This window comes from Hippoglossus hippoglossus, chromosome 12 (genome assembly GCF_009819705.1).
Source record: "Hippoglossus hippoglossus isolate fHipHip1 chromosome 12, fHipHip1.pri, whole genome shotgun sequence".
NCBI lineage: Eukaryota > Metazoa > Chordata > Actinopteri > Pleuronectiformes > Pleuronectidae > Hippoglossus > Hippoglossus hippoglossus.
Window position 1 is genome coordinate 958362 of NC_047162.1, and position 13551 is coordinate 971912.

At 39.7% G+C, this 13551-nt stretch overlaps 1 protein-coding gene and 1 long non-coding RNA gene across 3 annotated transcripts; one reads left to right on the forward strand and one right to left on the reverse strand.

The window, feature by feature from the left end:
• Window positions 1-2330: 2330 nt before the first annotated feature.
• On the reverse strand, window positions 2331-12455 carry prrc1 (proline-rich coiled-coil 1). 2 transcript variants are annotated; one of them, XR_004615668.1, is made up of 10 exons: window positions 12378-12450; window positions 10991-11131; window positions 10127-10519; window positions 9160-9305; window positions 8233-8335; window positions 7984-8147; window positions 6536-6639; window positions 4857-4959; window positions 3437-4292; window positions 2331-3390 (listed from the first exon to the last, which is right to left on the reverse strand). XR_004615668.1 is itself a non-coding variant. In XM_034602831.1 (9 exons), the coding sequence occupies exons 2-9, from the start codon at window positions 11085-11087 to the stop codon at window positions 4083-4085; spliced, it is 1320 nt and encodes a 439-aa protein (XP_034458722.1). In that variant the 5' UTR covers window positions 11088-11131; window positions 12378-12455; the 3' UTR covers window positions 2331-4082. The 2 variants fall into 2 exon arrangements, 1 of the variants encoding a protein (XP_034458722.1); XM_034602831.1 differs by having other exon boundaries at window positions 2331-4292; window positions 12378-12455.
• Window positions 12456-12715: 260 nt separating this feature from the next.
• Window positions 12716-13531, forward strand: LOC117771968. Its single transcript, XR_004615677.1, has 3 exons — window positions 12716-13231; window positions 13285-13357; window positions 13393-13531. It is a non-coding gene; the product is annotated as an uncharacterized LOC117771968 (long non-coding RNA).
• The last annotated feature ends 20 nt before the right edge of the window (window positions 13532-13551 follow it).

A 13551-nucleotide genomic window follows, 5' to 3' on the forward strand; every position in this document is an offset into this window, starting at 1 on the left:
AGCCATGCTTGCAGGTCAATCACTCTGTACATAGGTTTGCTAACAGCCAAACTGGCCTGGCAGTTGGTCACATGGATGGAGTTGAATGGTGTATGAAATGATCTTACATCCTTCGATCTGGTTTCAAGATATCTTGAGGAGATTTTGACCTGATTCTGTGGGACACCACTTTGATTAGAACTGAGGAGACGGCTACAACACCACAGTTGGTCTGGTTTTATTTGGATTGTTTGTTTCAAGCTCCAGTTAGACAGGGCACATAAGAACACCACACCAAATAATGCATGCCATGCTAGTCACATTTATTCCTCTCAGCAGTGGATCTCCACTTGATTATCAGGTGGTCATGTATCTCGAAGGAAAATAGCTGCCCTCACTGACCTTCAAAAGATCAAACTAGGTGACAGGATACAATCTCAAGGCAGTCAGGTGACGAGTCAGTGCAGGCTCAGGAGTCCCCAAGAAGCTGCCTCCACAGACCCTGTTCTTAGTGCAGGGAGGAATCGGAGTCTTCAGACAGAGAATTTCTAACCTCAGGCAATATGAATCATTCATGTGAAATTACTATATACCCCTTTAAATGAAAGCTCAGCGGATTCAAATTATATTCATCACCTCCCAAATTAGTGGTGAAGCTGAACAGATGAACCGCACTCAGAGAGCTCTTTCTGTTTTAACTTTTAGAGCTGGCAGTGATATTGTTTTACACCAGAAGAATTACTTTTCTTTTGCCTCTACAGTCATTCTCAGTGTTTGTTTTTGCACACTGGAAGCATTGAGCTTTGTGTCCACCGTGAATACAAGAAATTAAGTTGTGAGATGGTGACAGAAGAGGGTAATCTCCTGCCAAAGCTGTCAGTGTGTGCAGGTACAAACAAGTAAAAATCCATTTATTTTATTTATGTAAAAAGGCACATTTAGAGGACACAAAGTAGAGAGAAGGATGCTCTTTCCAAACAAACACAACGACGTTATGCCGACAGTATGAGTAACTTCCATTTCTGTCAGTGTCCAACTGCCTGAAGCAGTAGAAAATAAATTATTTTCCTTTTGATCAAACCCCAAGGTAGTGATAGAAGGGATGCAAACTCATCAGCAGTGAAAACAGTGATGATGGCGTTGTTCACACATGGTATTAACATATGAACCCTTGTGTACCAAATTAGGTTTCCAGCTCGTCTAGAAGTGTAACATACTTTTGGTTCAATAGTAATCTGTAGCAGGCCAGAGGACGCCAGCGGACCTTCAATGAGGCCCAGCACACATTTGTATTAACTTTGATAAAAGAATGGGGCCACGTGTGTTCCACTCCCCAATGTGTTTGAGTGATTGGATCTCAGATGCAGCCTCAATAGGTCTTGGGCCTGTTCACACCTGAACTTAGAGCTGGCCACTTGTGATCTGATCACCGGAGACAGATGTTAATACCAGGTTTAAACAGGGCCGATGATGCAAAGAAGGGGCTATAAAAGAAGGGTTTATTAAAAGACAGTATTTAGATATGAAAGTGATAAATTGATTTCACAACAACTACAACTAAAAGAAAATCGTTCCCATGGTAATTTACATTCAGCTTCTATTGTTTTCAGTGAGCTGGGCATTTGACCCTTCTCAAGTGACGAGAATAATGCTACTATAACAAGTGCTCATACGTATGCGAGGTATCATAGGTCCATTTTGGTGGAATGCCTACATTGTTCTCATGATGTAATCTCACATTCCAAAACAAATCTAAAAGAGACTAGTTTAATTACATTGTGGTAATGACAATATTAGCCTCGCTATTATTATCTTGGCAGAAAGATGTGGAGTAGGTGGGAGCAATGGAAAAACTGTTGATTATGTTCATCGTAAGACTTTCTTTCGGACGGTTTAAAAAAAAAAATACAGTCTTCCTTTTTAGTTTGCTTTGGCAGTTGCTGCCAATGCTGGAACATCAACTTTCCCTATACCCCAGCTTTAAGTTGGCACTTTGGCTGAAGAGCTCAGCTCATGTTACAATCGACAGAAAAATGGCATCATTACTTATTGTTAGCCCTAATGTGAGTGAAGTCATACCAGTCTATTTTGGGATAACAAGTGTGTGAATTAATATTATTCTTCATGGAAATAAAGTGAACAATTAAGATTACATACAGAGTTAGGTGGCTAACATTAGCTACATCAAAACAACTCTACCTTGCTAATTAACAGTCTCAGCTAGACTTATTGTTTCCAAAACTTATATTGGAAACAGCAGTTTCTACTGAAAGTTGGCACGTTTGCATCCCTGCCACTATAACTCATGGTCAGAATGTGTTTTTTCTTAATGAATACAGACAGCTCAACAGTTATGGCAGGCAAATACTTTTGCAGTAAAACAAGCAAGAATCAATATGAATGTGTATGTGATACTATGCTTTTTTCCCCTTCACATATCTAAAACAGAACGACATCATATGACGCATCAGACCATTCTAGTTGTGTCCCAGTTGCACACTATATACGGATTCTAAATGGCTTTCGTGCACTACTTTGTAAAATGGACTCAGTTAAGTATGTATAAGAAGACAAACACACAGACTGAACTTCCTCGACTTTAGAGTGAGGAGTTGTTACTAACGGGGCAAATCATGTAACAAGCAATGAAGCCTTCAGTCAAAGGATCATTACAAGTGAGACCGTTTTTTTCTATTCTAATTCCTTTTTTTCCATCACAACCTTGGTTCAACCAACCGTTTCATACAGAAGGAGTACCACAGGTGTTACGGCATCAAATGCTTCAAAAACAATGAACCATTGTTAGCACGATCACTTGATAGTGATCCAGTGCTTTCATCGGTTTCTATGGGAAACTGTCTTAAGTCTCCTGAACCCCATGTTCCATGGTAATTGATTAATGGTTAAGGCATAACATCAACTGACATAAAGGCTTTATCAGATCTCAACGCCCTGTGTCACAATCTACAGTTAATATCCTTGTCATTTCTTTATTAAGTTTGCATGTTGCATATTCCCAGAATCATTGATCTTAATTTGTACTAATCAAATTAGCAGAGTTCATTATTACATAAAGTTAGCATATGAATTAAGCATAGGAACACCATTGATTCAAAGCAAGGGGGATGAATTATGGGTTAGCCATTGCCTTGTTGCTTTAGCCCTCTTAGCAAGTTAATTCAATGTTTAAGTGGTAGTTTTTTAGCAAAGACAACAGTGATTTACAGCTAGTGATATATTTTTTTTTAAAAGCTGGACCTTAGATTGATGACACTAGCAACAGTTAAGAAAGCAGCAATTTAAATACAAAATTAAATCTTGTCAGGTCTACTGAGTCTTGTCAGGGTAAGATACAAGGTTAATACTTTGTATCATTTCTGGTTATCTCAAAACAGCATAGTAGTTTCTTGTCTTTAGTACTAAGTTGAATTTACTGTGTTAAAATAAACAGTGAGACTATCTATAGTAGTAGTAGCCAACGTCAGGTCCACATTATATAATTAAATCTAATGGGGTCAGGTAGGGTTATGTTTTTCTAAATGTTTCAGGTCAACACGTTGGTGGTGGTGGTGGTGGTGGTGGTCTCTCTCTCTGGGTTTCTCTGAGTCTCCTCTTTTAAAAATAATTTCAGGCAAATAAGGTTCAAGTATCTTTTGAAGAGCTTTAGGTCTCTAGTACATAGAATACAATTGGGACACAGTCTATGTAATAGTCTCTACAATAATGTTAAGCATTTCTAAACAAAACAAGAAAACTACATATGGCCACATTTTCAGTTAAGGTTGTTGATATTAATATACATGTGTAAAAATCTCTCAGGGAGATGAAGAAATGATCAGTTAATAATTAAGTTTTCTCTAGATTCTGAGTTGGCAATAAAGATATTATATGATGGAGTTTCACAAAACTCAGGTGACTTGCTGGAATGTCAATAAACATCTGTTGGCACAAACATTAATGACTTTAAATGTGCATTTGGTTTTACCCAGGGCAGATGGGAGACTGATGGGGAGAGACAAGGAACCTCGCTGTCCCATCAGCCAGCTGTCCCAACGGACTTCATCTATCTTCCAGTTTGTGACAAATACTGGAATCATTCAGCCTCACACAGTCCTGGGTGGCAGCTGCTGTTTGTAGATTCCAGCAAGAGCTTTAGCAGCACTACGGATCATCTGGCGTTGGGTCATACCCGTCATAGCCTGATGCCAGTCTGTCCTGTTGATGTTGGGCAAGCTGCGCTCCAGGACCTCACCCACAGGAACAATCAAACCTGACCAGCGCAGACTGTAGTCAGGAGGAGTCAGGGACTGAGCCTGCACAAGAAGAGTAAAAATAAAAAAGACGAGTTGCAAGAGGGTTCCGATTCAGTGATATTGAATACATTTCTGAAGCTGATATTAAGCACCATTGATGAAAGTAAAGTGTGAACACACAGGCAGGTTTATGAAGGACAACATCCAAGCTTTGTTTTCACAATAACTTAACAAGTATACTCTATGAAGTGTATAAAATTGAATATTTTTCCATTTTTGTTATTACAACACAATTGTACATTTTTTATATTAAACGTTCAAATGGTTAACCTACTGTATTTCCTGTTCTCATCAGGAAACAACATTTTAATGGAAATTCTTTCTTGAAATAAAGTGTTTATACCATCACCTCTTCCACACACAATCCAGAAATGAAGCTTAAATATGAAGAATGTGAAAGCTGTCATCTTGCACCAAAGACTTAATTTGGAGAGAAAAGTGTTTTGTGGACTCAAACACTTCACCCACTCACCCATAGGCACAGTGGTGAGTAGATAATAAATAAATAATTTTCCATAATACTCTGTAGTACATGTGAACACTGTGTCATCTGCTGATTTATACCTGTTGGATATGAGCTAGAGCCAGAGGTGTTGCCTGAGTGAAGACCTCAATGCGGATGCTGTAACTGGGGTCCTCCAGGATCAAACAGCCAATATCGAACCACCTGGAGATTTTTAAAAAAAGGATTACGTAGAAATTGTTAACAATGACTCCTCCATGCACACAAAAGTTAGTCATGGAGTTCCACAAGGTTCTACTACTACTACTACTACTACTAGGACCGATACTTTTCAGTTTATATATGCTTCCTTTAGGCAATATTATGAGAACCTGACATACATTGCCATTATTACGCAGATGACACCCAAAACAAGTCTCTAGGACAGCTTTCTTCCACCTGCACAAAATCTGGAAAATTTGGAAAATTTGGAACATCCTGTCTCAGAAGGATGCTGAGAAACTAGTCCAAGCATTTGTTATATCTAGACTGGATTACTGTAATTCTGTATTATCAGGAAGTCCCAGTAAGTCTGTGAAAAACCTCCAGTTGGTCCAAAATACTGCAGCACGAGTGCTGACAGGAACTAGAAGGAGAGATCATATTACTCCTGTCTTAGCTCCCTGTAAAATTCAGAATAGAATTCCAGATCGTGCTCCTTAAGAGTTCATAGCAGCGTAATATCCCAATAGATCACTGTATTTAGGGTTGCTCCCTAAATACAGGATTACTTGTGGATCCTAGAATGTATAAGAGTAGGATGGGAGATAGAGCCTTCAGCTACCAGGCTCCTCTCCTGTGGAACCAGCTCCCAGTTTGGGTTTGGGAGGCAGACACCATTTCTACATTTAAGGTTAAACTTAAAACGTTACACAGCTGTACCTATAGTCCGTCTCCCACTCCCCCCACCCTCTCTCGTCTCTCCCCTCTCTCCCACTCACCCAACCGGTCGAGGCAGATAGCTGCCCACACCGAGTCTGGTTCTAGAGGTTGGTTTCTGTTAAAAGGGATCTTTTCTCCCTGCAGTCATCAGTGCTGCACTTTGTGGGAACTGTTGGGTTTCTTAAATTTAGGTTTTGACCTTATTATTTATAGTGCTTTGAGATAATGCATGTTGTGATTGGTGCACATTTATGCATTACATGACAGCATTTATTATTATTTACTCATGGTCAACTCAATTCATATTCAGCTAGATAGACAATACCTTATTAATTATTACCTCATTAAATGATTGTATTAAACCTATGTTAGTGATAACTATAAAATTATCAATAAAGTCCACCATCTGTGCCCATTTTAAATGGAGAAATTTAAAAGCTGTTAAAAAAATACATGTTGCTTTGAAAGTGTATTGTGGGTAAATGTATATTTACATTTTGTGAAAACTGCTGCATCAAATGGTGTGACTTTTGAAAATGAGGACCCTATGGCACACGGAAGGGGATCGAACCATCAACACTCTGGTTAGTGGATGCCCACTCTTCCTCCTGTGCCACAGCAGATATCATGCATATTTTTCCATGACCTGCTAACCAACTTTTGAAGGTGAAGTCTGCTCCAGCTCTTAAATGCTACATCAAATTGCACACAAAGAGAATTTTACATCGGTGTGCAAATGTGTCAGTGTGTGTGTGTGTGTGTGTGTGTGTGTGTGTGTGTGTGTGTGTGTGTGTGTGTGTGTGTGTGTGTGTGTGTGTGTGTGTGTGTGTGTAGTGTCAGTTATATGTTTTCTTCTTACTTGTCAGGAAAGAGTTCAGCGATGAAGCTTTCCAATGAGACCACTGGCTGTTTTTCATGGATCACACCAGCACGACGTAGGCTATCGATTCGCTCCTGAGCCCCCTGCACACATGAACACAGACAGAGCGAATGCAAGACTGAAACCAAAGACACTTCATTGCTACTCAGAACTGAGCGACTGGATCTGTTTTGTTGGGAAATGTGAGGGTTGAGGGACTAAATATTGTCAGGTACTTGAAGAAGTGATATGATTTCAAGTGACCTTAGTATATTCAAATTAATTCTCATACAAAAAGTCCCAAAATGTTTAAATACACAAGTTGTAGCACATCCTGGCTATTCTGTCCTGAAGAACAGGAAAAGGAAGGACCAGAATGAAAGATGGTTTGTCTATGTAACACAGTAACATAAATACAAATATAACACTGGACTTTTCAGCCAGTGGAGGTCTAAAGCTGAAACAAAAAGAAAATAAATCACCAACAATTATATTTTGATAATAAATACATTGTTCCACACAGTGGAAGCTTCTTATGAATGAAGATTAGTTGTTGTGTAGAATGTTTTCAGACATGAACTCCTGAGGATGTTCGCAGAATTGGGTTCAGACTTTCTCCAAAGTTTGAATTCCACACATGGACAACACACTAGGAGACTCTCCGCTCAGACACTTTCATACGTAATAAATATATATACATACACAGGTAATGTATAAATTCTTCTGCGTTCTCGCATACTGCCTCTGTGGAGAACCAATTCCTCATCCTTGAAACCTCTACTTCTGGATTAGTTTTATACAATGCTGATACGGCATGAATCTAATCTTTGAGTGGCTTCCTGTCCATACAAAAGTTAACTTCCTGACCGTTCTGTCTTAAAGTGCAGCACAAAGATTTTCAAAGGTGAGGCATACAGAGTGGTAGTCTGTCTTTAGACCAGAGGTGACAGCGATAAACACCACACTTGTACACAGTACCAGCTGCAGGAAAGTACACTCATGTCCTTTACAATTACTAAGGAAACTACAGATTACCGTAGGGACTGTCAGGAAATGCTAAAACAATCATGTAATCCAATTAACATAATTGAAAAGTAACATGCAACATTTACTTTTCAGCTCAACCTACTTTACTGAAATATCATTAAAAATGAAGATATTATTCTGAAATGTTTAATCCTTTATGTCTAAACATTATCCCTTAAAGTATTTCTAAAGATTGATTTGTTGCTACTGTTATCCACAAACGTTTAACCTATTCAGTCTTTTTCCTGATTGAACTGGAAAGCCATGAATATCAGATCGCAAGTAGTAATGAGCTTTATACCATGTTCAAGAAAAGGTTTGGGTCTGAACTGATAGGATCTGCAATGTGAAGTATGATGAAGCATGAACCTGCTAAAATAGAACTCTGCTACAGTTGGTTGGAGTATTGGCAGCAAACTAACCTTGACACCGGCTGCGTAGCCCACTGGCTGTGGGGCAATGTTGGACTGACCGGGCTCTCCAGTGACCATGGCCATCCCAAAAACTTCCTGGAAGGCATCTCTGACTGCCTCTACATTCATTTCCTTATCTGAAGTCACCACAATGTCAATGTCCCCACCAGACTCTGTGGAGCAACAATACAGTGACTTTTAGTCAAATGTCTTAACATTATGGAGGAATGTAGTGATGATGAGAGCAGGATTACTTACTGATGTATGGAGCCATGCCTGGATCCAGAGTGGTGATCATGGACTCCACAGAGTGTTTGGTTTTGTCCAGGACTGACTTTACTACAGTGTTGCCTGCTACTCCCTGAGGACACACAGACAAAGCATAAGAAGTGACTGTCAGAGCACAGAGCAGAGCTTGCTGTAATCAATTGGAAAAATGGTTAATGCAGATTCATCACCTTCACAGTATATATTAATCCAAAATCAAATTAATCACCAAATAATAAAGAAAGTAAGACAACTACATATTTCAGTTTTCAAATCATATCTTATCATAATTTCTTCTTACTGAAAAAAAGAGTTTAGTAAACACTGTATCCACGTAATTACCTGGAGTAAACTAGAGCCCTACTAGACTAATGTGAAAAAGAATCATAGGTAGTAAACACTGTTTGCCAGTGTTCAAGTATGATGAAAAATAAGGTTATTTAAAAACAGTGTTGCCATTATAGCATCTGTTTACCAGAGAACCCTTAAAAGTAGATTTTTACAATCTAAAATGTCCCTGATTAAAAAACACAAATTCTAAAAACACAGATACATAGAGCCCAACCAAAAATCCCTTTCCTTTAAGGTCAGCAGGTGAGAATCTTTTTCCAATTGTGTCACAGTTGAAAAAACAGACATTGGAAATTTTAAAAATATGTATTGCTTGCACTCAGGGTTTTTGTGGCTGTTATTTTATATTTTATCATTCTCTCTCTGTCCCCATGCATGCATTTCACATTACTACATGTCATTAACTTTTTTGTCTCATCCATAGCTTGTACCTCTGACTCTAGAGCTGCAGGATTATTATTAATTCTTTATTGGTGCTGCTATCTTGTGGTTGGTGCTGCTTCCAGCCAGAGATGCTGAATGTGTTCGGAAAGTTACTGAAACCACCTTTGATTAGAGTCGGATTACCTTGATGAAGCCCCAGATGCCCCCACCAGTGCTGATGTCTGCAGAAACTCTGGGATCTTCCTGCTCCTCTGGAAAAGTTATTGGAGATCCAGTATTTATTCCCCCTGTCATGGCTGGCTGCTGAACCATGGCATTGGATACGACACCTAGAACATATGATGGGACAATTCTAAAAAAACAAATCCACATAAATGTAAATGTATCAACGTTCATCTAGAGATGTTAGAAGTAGAGCTTGGACAATAGTGGATTTTTGGTGACAATACCAATACCAATCTTAATGAGTGGACACCGGAGTACCACCTTGTTGATGCATGACTCGTAATATGTAGTTATGTTATGGAATTATGTCCAAAAACATGTGTTGTGAGGTCACAGGAACAGGAACCTTCGACCAACCTAGTTACAATCAGTTCGTCCTTGAGTCCAACTGCACATTTTGCCAAATTTTAAGAAATTCCCTGATTGTGTTCCTGAGATATTGTGTTCCTCACATACTGCTCAGTGAGTGTAGATGCACCTACACAATGTGTGTATGTGGACTGCGGATGGACAGTGAGACTATGGTGAACACCTCTGAGAGATGACTGTCATGAAGACAGATCCTTCTCTGATTAACAGGTGGGTAACAATAGTTCTGTAATGTTTTACAGTAGGTCAGTATCATGGTATTGGTCTGTACAATGTGTGAAGGGTTTTGTAGGTGCAGAGACCTAAAGACACAAGTTTGCACACAGTGGATATATTTGGTTAGATGCATAATTCAAGATCCTACACCCGATCAAATAAACAAATCTCTTACTAGTCCCACAATTTTCTAATGTAAAGTTATTTGTTAGCTTAACTACATATATATACAGTTCTCTATCGTGTCAATGTAGATGTGAAAAAAACACTGTTTAAAAAGGAGCCAAGTTCCACATGTTGACAATGCAAACAGTGTGTTACAGACAGGCGTGGCTCTTACCAGGCATGGCAGTAGGACCTGAGAAAGTTGGCATCAACGGTGTCTGTGGTGTTCGACCAGCGTGGCCGCGTGTGATATCATATCCTGCACTCATGGAGAAGCTAGATATGGGGGGACCTACGGGAGGGGCTGACACACCTAGAGCTGAGGGGTGAAGTGGTCTGATGGGGGAGGCCATAGGTGGTATATAGGGGGAGGTGGAGAGAGGGAAGTGTGAGTGACTGGGGAAGGGTGAGGTGAGTGTGGAGGGAGGGGGAAACTGGGAGGAGAGTGAGGGGGGTGCAGTCATCGGGCTGCTGAAGGGAGGGAGGGAAGGAGGGAGAGTGGTGGAGACTGAGGTGGATCCCATGGAGATGGAGCTGGCGCCTGGGAGGGAGAGAGGGCTGGACAAACCTGAAATTGAAAGGACTAAATTGAGACACACACTCCATTTACACCTGGCAATAAAATGTGTTCCATATCCAGATTGGATTTTAACTGGATTATATATAATGTCAGAGTAGTTGTCCTGCTTCTCAATAACTAAGGTGAATAAATTTTTTTCTTCTTAAAAGAAACAGTTCACATTATCCTCTTCTTAAAATCCAGATTTCTATATTGAAATACAAATCGGTGGACTCCTTCTTAACACCAATGTTGTGCTTTTTGTAGCCTATTTTATACTCTGGGATATAAGAATGCCAACTTCATAACAATTGAATATGGACATGGATTACCAATCTGAAATTGGTCTCAACAATTTGACTCTTATAGTGATGTGAAATGAAACACAACAAATGACTTGACAAAGGATGGCAGGTTGCTCGCTGCCGCAGTGGGAACCTCCTCTGCTCACATAGCAACACTTGATAGGTCATGTCTTACCTATGGTCATTGGTGGGGCGTTGACTGCGGCAGCCACAGTCAGAGGAGGTGTAGGACTGGCAGGAGGTGTATTCTCAATCCCACTCTCTTCCATCATCTTCTCTATTGTACCTTATTCCTTCAATTCAACCCTGATTATAGCTGTAATAAGATAAGATGAATTAAGATGTGTTCAACTTGTTATTGAGTTCATCAGTTCTAAAGCCTGCAGACAGGATGTATCAAACCATTAAACCGTGTGAAGCAGATTAGCTATTAACCCTAGACTGCAAATTAGATGACTTACATTGAATAGTTTCTTCAATGTTTATATAGAATTTGGTGTTGCCACAATCAGTTACAAGAATTAAATCACACAGGGTAAGTATTTAGTGCCACACAAATCCTTTGCATTAATGTCACCTTACATCAAAATGATTCCAATAAGTTCCATGCAGTGAGTTACACCGATGTTAAGGCAATCAGATATCCAGAGCTGAGGTGACAACATTACAATGTGACATTCAAACAGGTGCTTTCCGAACAAACACCTCCAGGATTTACACTCTTTGGTTGCAAAAAGCTGTATAGTGTATCGTACCTGAATGAACACATAGTCAATGACTGCCCCAGGGCCCCTGCGTGTCCAGTTTGTTGTGATTTCATGAATTTCAATTCAATAAATAAACTCACAACACAGGACAGCAGTAAAAAGGTTAGTTCTTTCTACATGTTGACCTTATTTTACCTGAGGCAGAAGCTAATATTAAAATCTCCAATGCTTCACTTCAGTTAGAACTGTCCTTGTATTGTGCATAATCCTGCAGCAGTTATTCTTATCATCTCATAGCAACACAAGGCTGTGGGTGAGAAACAGGTTGAGGACCAGCACCACGAACCCTCAGGCTCCTCCAGGGGCTGAGTCCAGTGCTGAGGACGCGCACCAACACTCCTGTTTAGATGCTTGAACACAACAGAGTAGAAACTCCTGTTCGACATGTCACCATGACGGACTGCACATACACAACACTGCCAACTCACTCACTGCTTCCTGATTCAAATGTCACTAACTTTGTTCAATCTGAGAGCTGCTTTGTTCCGTCTGGTAAAGAACAACACACCACAGCGGCTTCACCCAACACCATCTTTACGGCACAGTTCTTTAAAACCATGGTAGGCTGACCATGTCCGTGCCTTAGTTTGGAACAATTTACAGTTAGCTTCCTTCACCACACAGCTCCCAGCTCAGCTGTACACGTGTACACACTTTCTCTCTCTCTCCCTCTCTCTATCTCTCTCTCAGCGGAAGCAACAGTGACATTTAAATATGGACAAAGTGCCTTTAATATCTTTATCTTCCATCGTCTGTGATAAACATTGCTACATGTTCCTGTGCCTCTCCACTCACCTGCTAGCTGCACCGACGCGACTCTCTGCTGCCATCAACGACCCACCGACCCACTCTGATGACGTCACATGCTGCCACGTCTGCGACCGTCTCCCGGATGGTCTCTATTCCAAACGGAATTTCCTACCAAGTTCTGAGCTGGACTGGGAGAAGGGTTGGTGCCTTCCCTCTGAATATCGAATGGTGAATGAGATCAGAGGAGTGAAACTGACTCATCGTTTTTATCCCTCCAAACCTTTTCTACACAGAGATAAAAAAGAACATTGTGGACTCCTCTTTTTGTCTACTGGTTCCAGAGGATATATCCATATTGGGGGTCAGGGTCAGAGACACTTTCTGTTAGAGACAGAGAATTTGCCATGATACATGAGTTTATTCCACTAGATCATCTTTACATGAACAATGAACTGCATGTGCAGGTAAACAACGGTACACATTTGGTGAAATTTGAGTCAAAAGATGTACAAATTAAGTTAAATGTCCAGTAGATCCCTATTTACTGTACGATACAGCTGTAATGTGCATGGTTACCAATGTGAATTAGAGGAAAGAAAATAGTTAAAGTGTTTATTTAAACTATACTACAGTAAAAATCTGAAATTAAGAAAACATACCAAAGTGTCTGTTCAGTCTGTTTGTATAACTTGCTCCATTTATTATTTCTAGCTGTTATAAAATGAATAATACTTATCTTGTCACCATCGGCATGTCCTTGTTTTAATTACATTTTGTGATATGTTAAAAAAACAAACATGTTCAGGCATTTTTTTTATGGGTAATCATATATAATATTACACTTGCAGTGATTCAGGTGAAACTAGTTAGAGACATCAGTCTTTCTACTCAAAGTAGTGGTAAATTCTGGGAATTTGATATCAATGATTCATTTCAAGGCTTGAGACTTCAGATATTCTTAGTTCTGTTTACTCTTTTGTTATGATAAGGTATGATATATACTGATGCTATTTTATACTAAATAAGTACAAATATATCAATCCCATTCTTCTAAGAAAAGGGAAATCCGCCCAGGAATTGAAAATGTTAATAGCACAAATAATTAAATAAGGGCTGCACCGAAAATAAAAATCCTCCAAATAGTGGTCGTGGCCAGTAGGAATATGACCTAAATGAATCGTGGGTCAAAAACCCTGAGGGGGAATGGGAGTGTAATAGC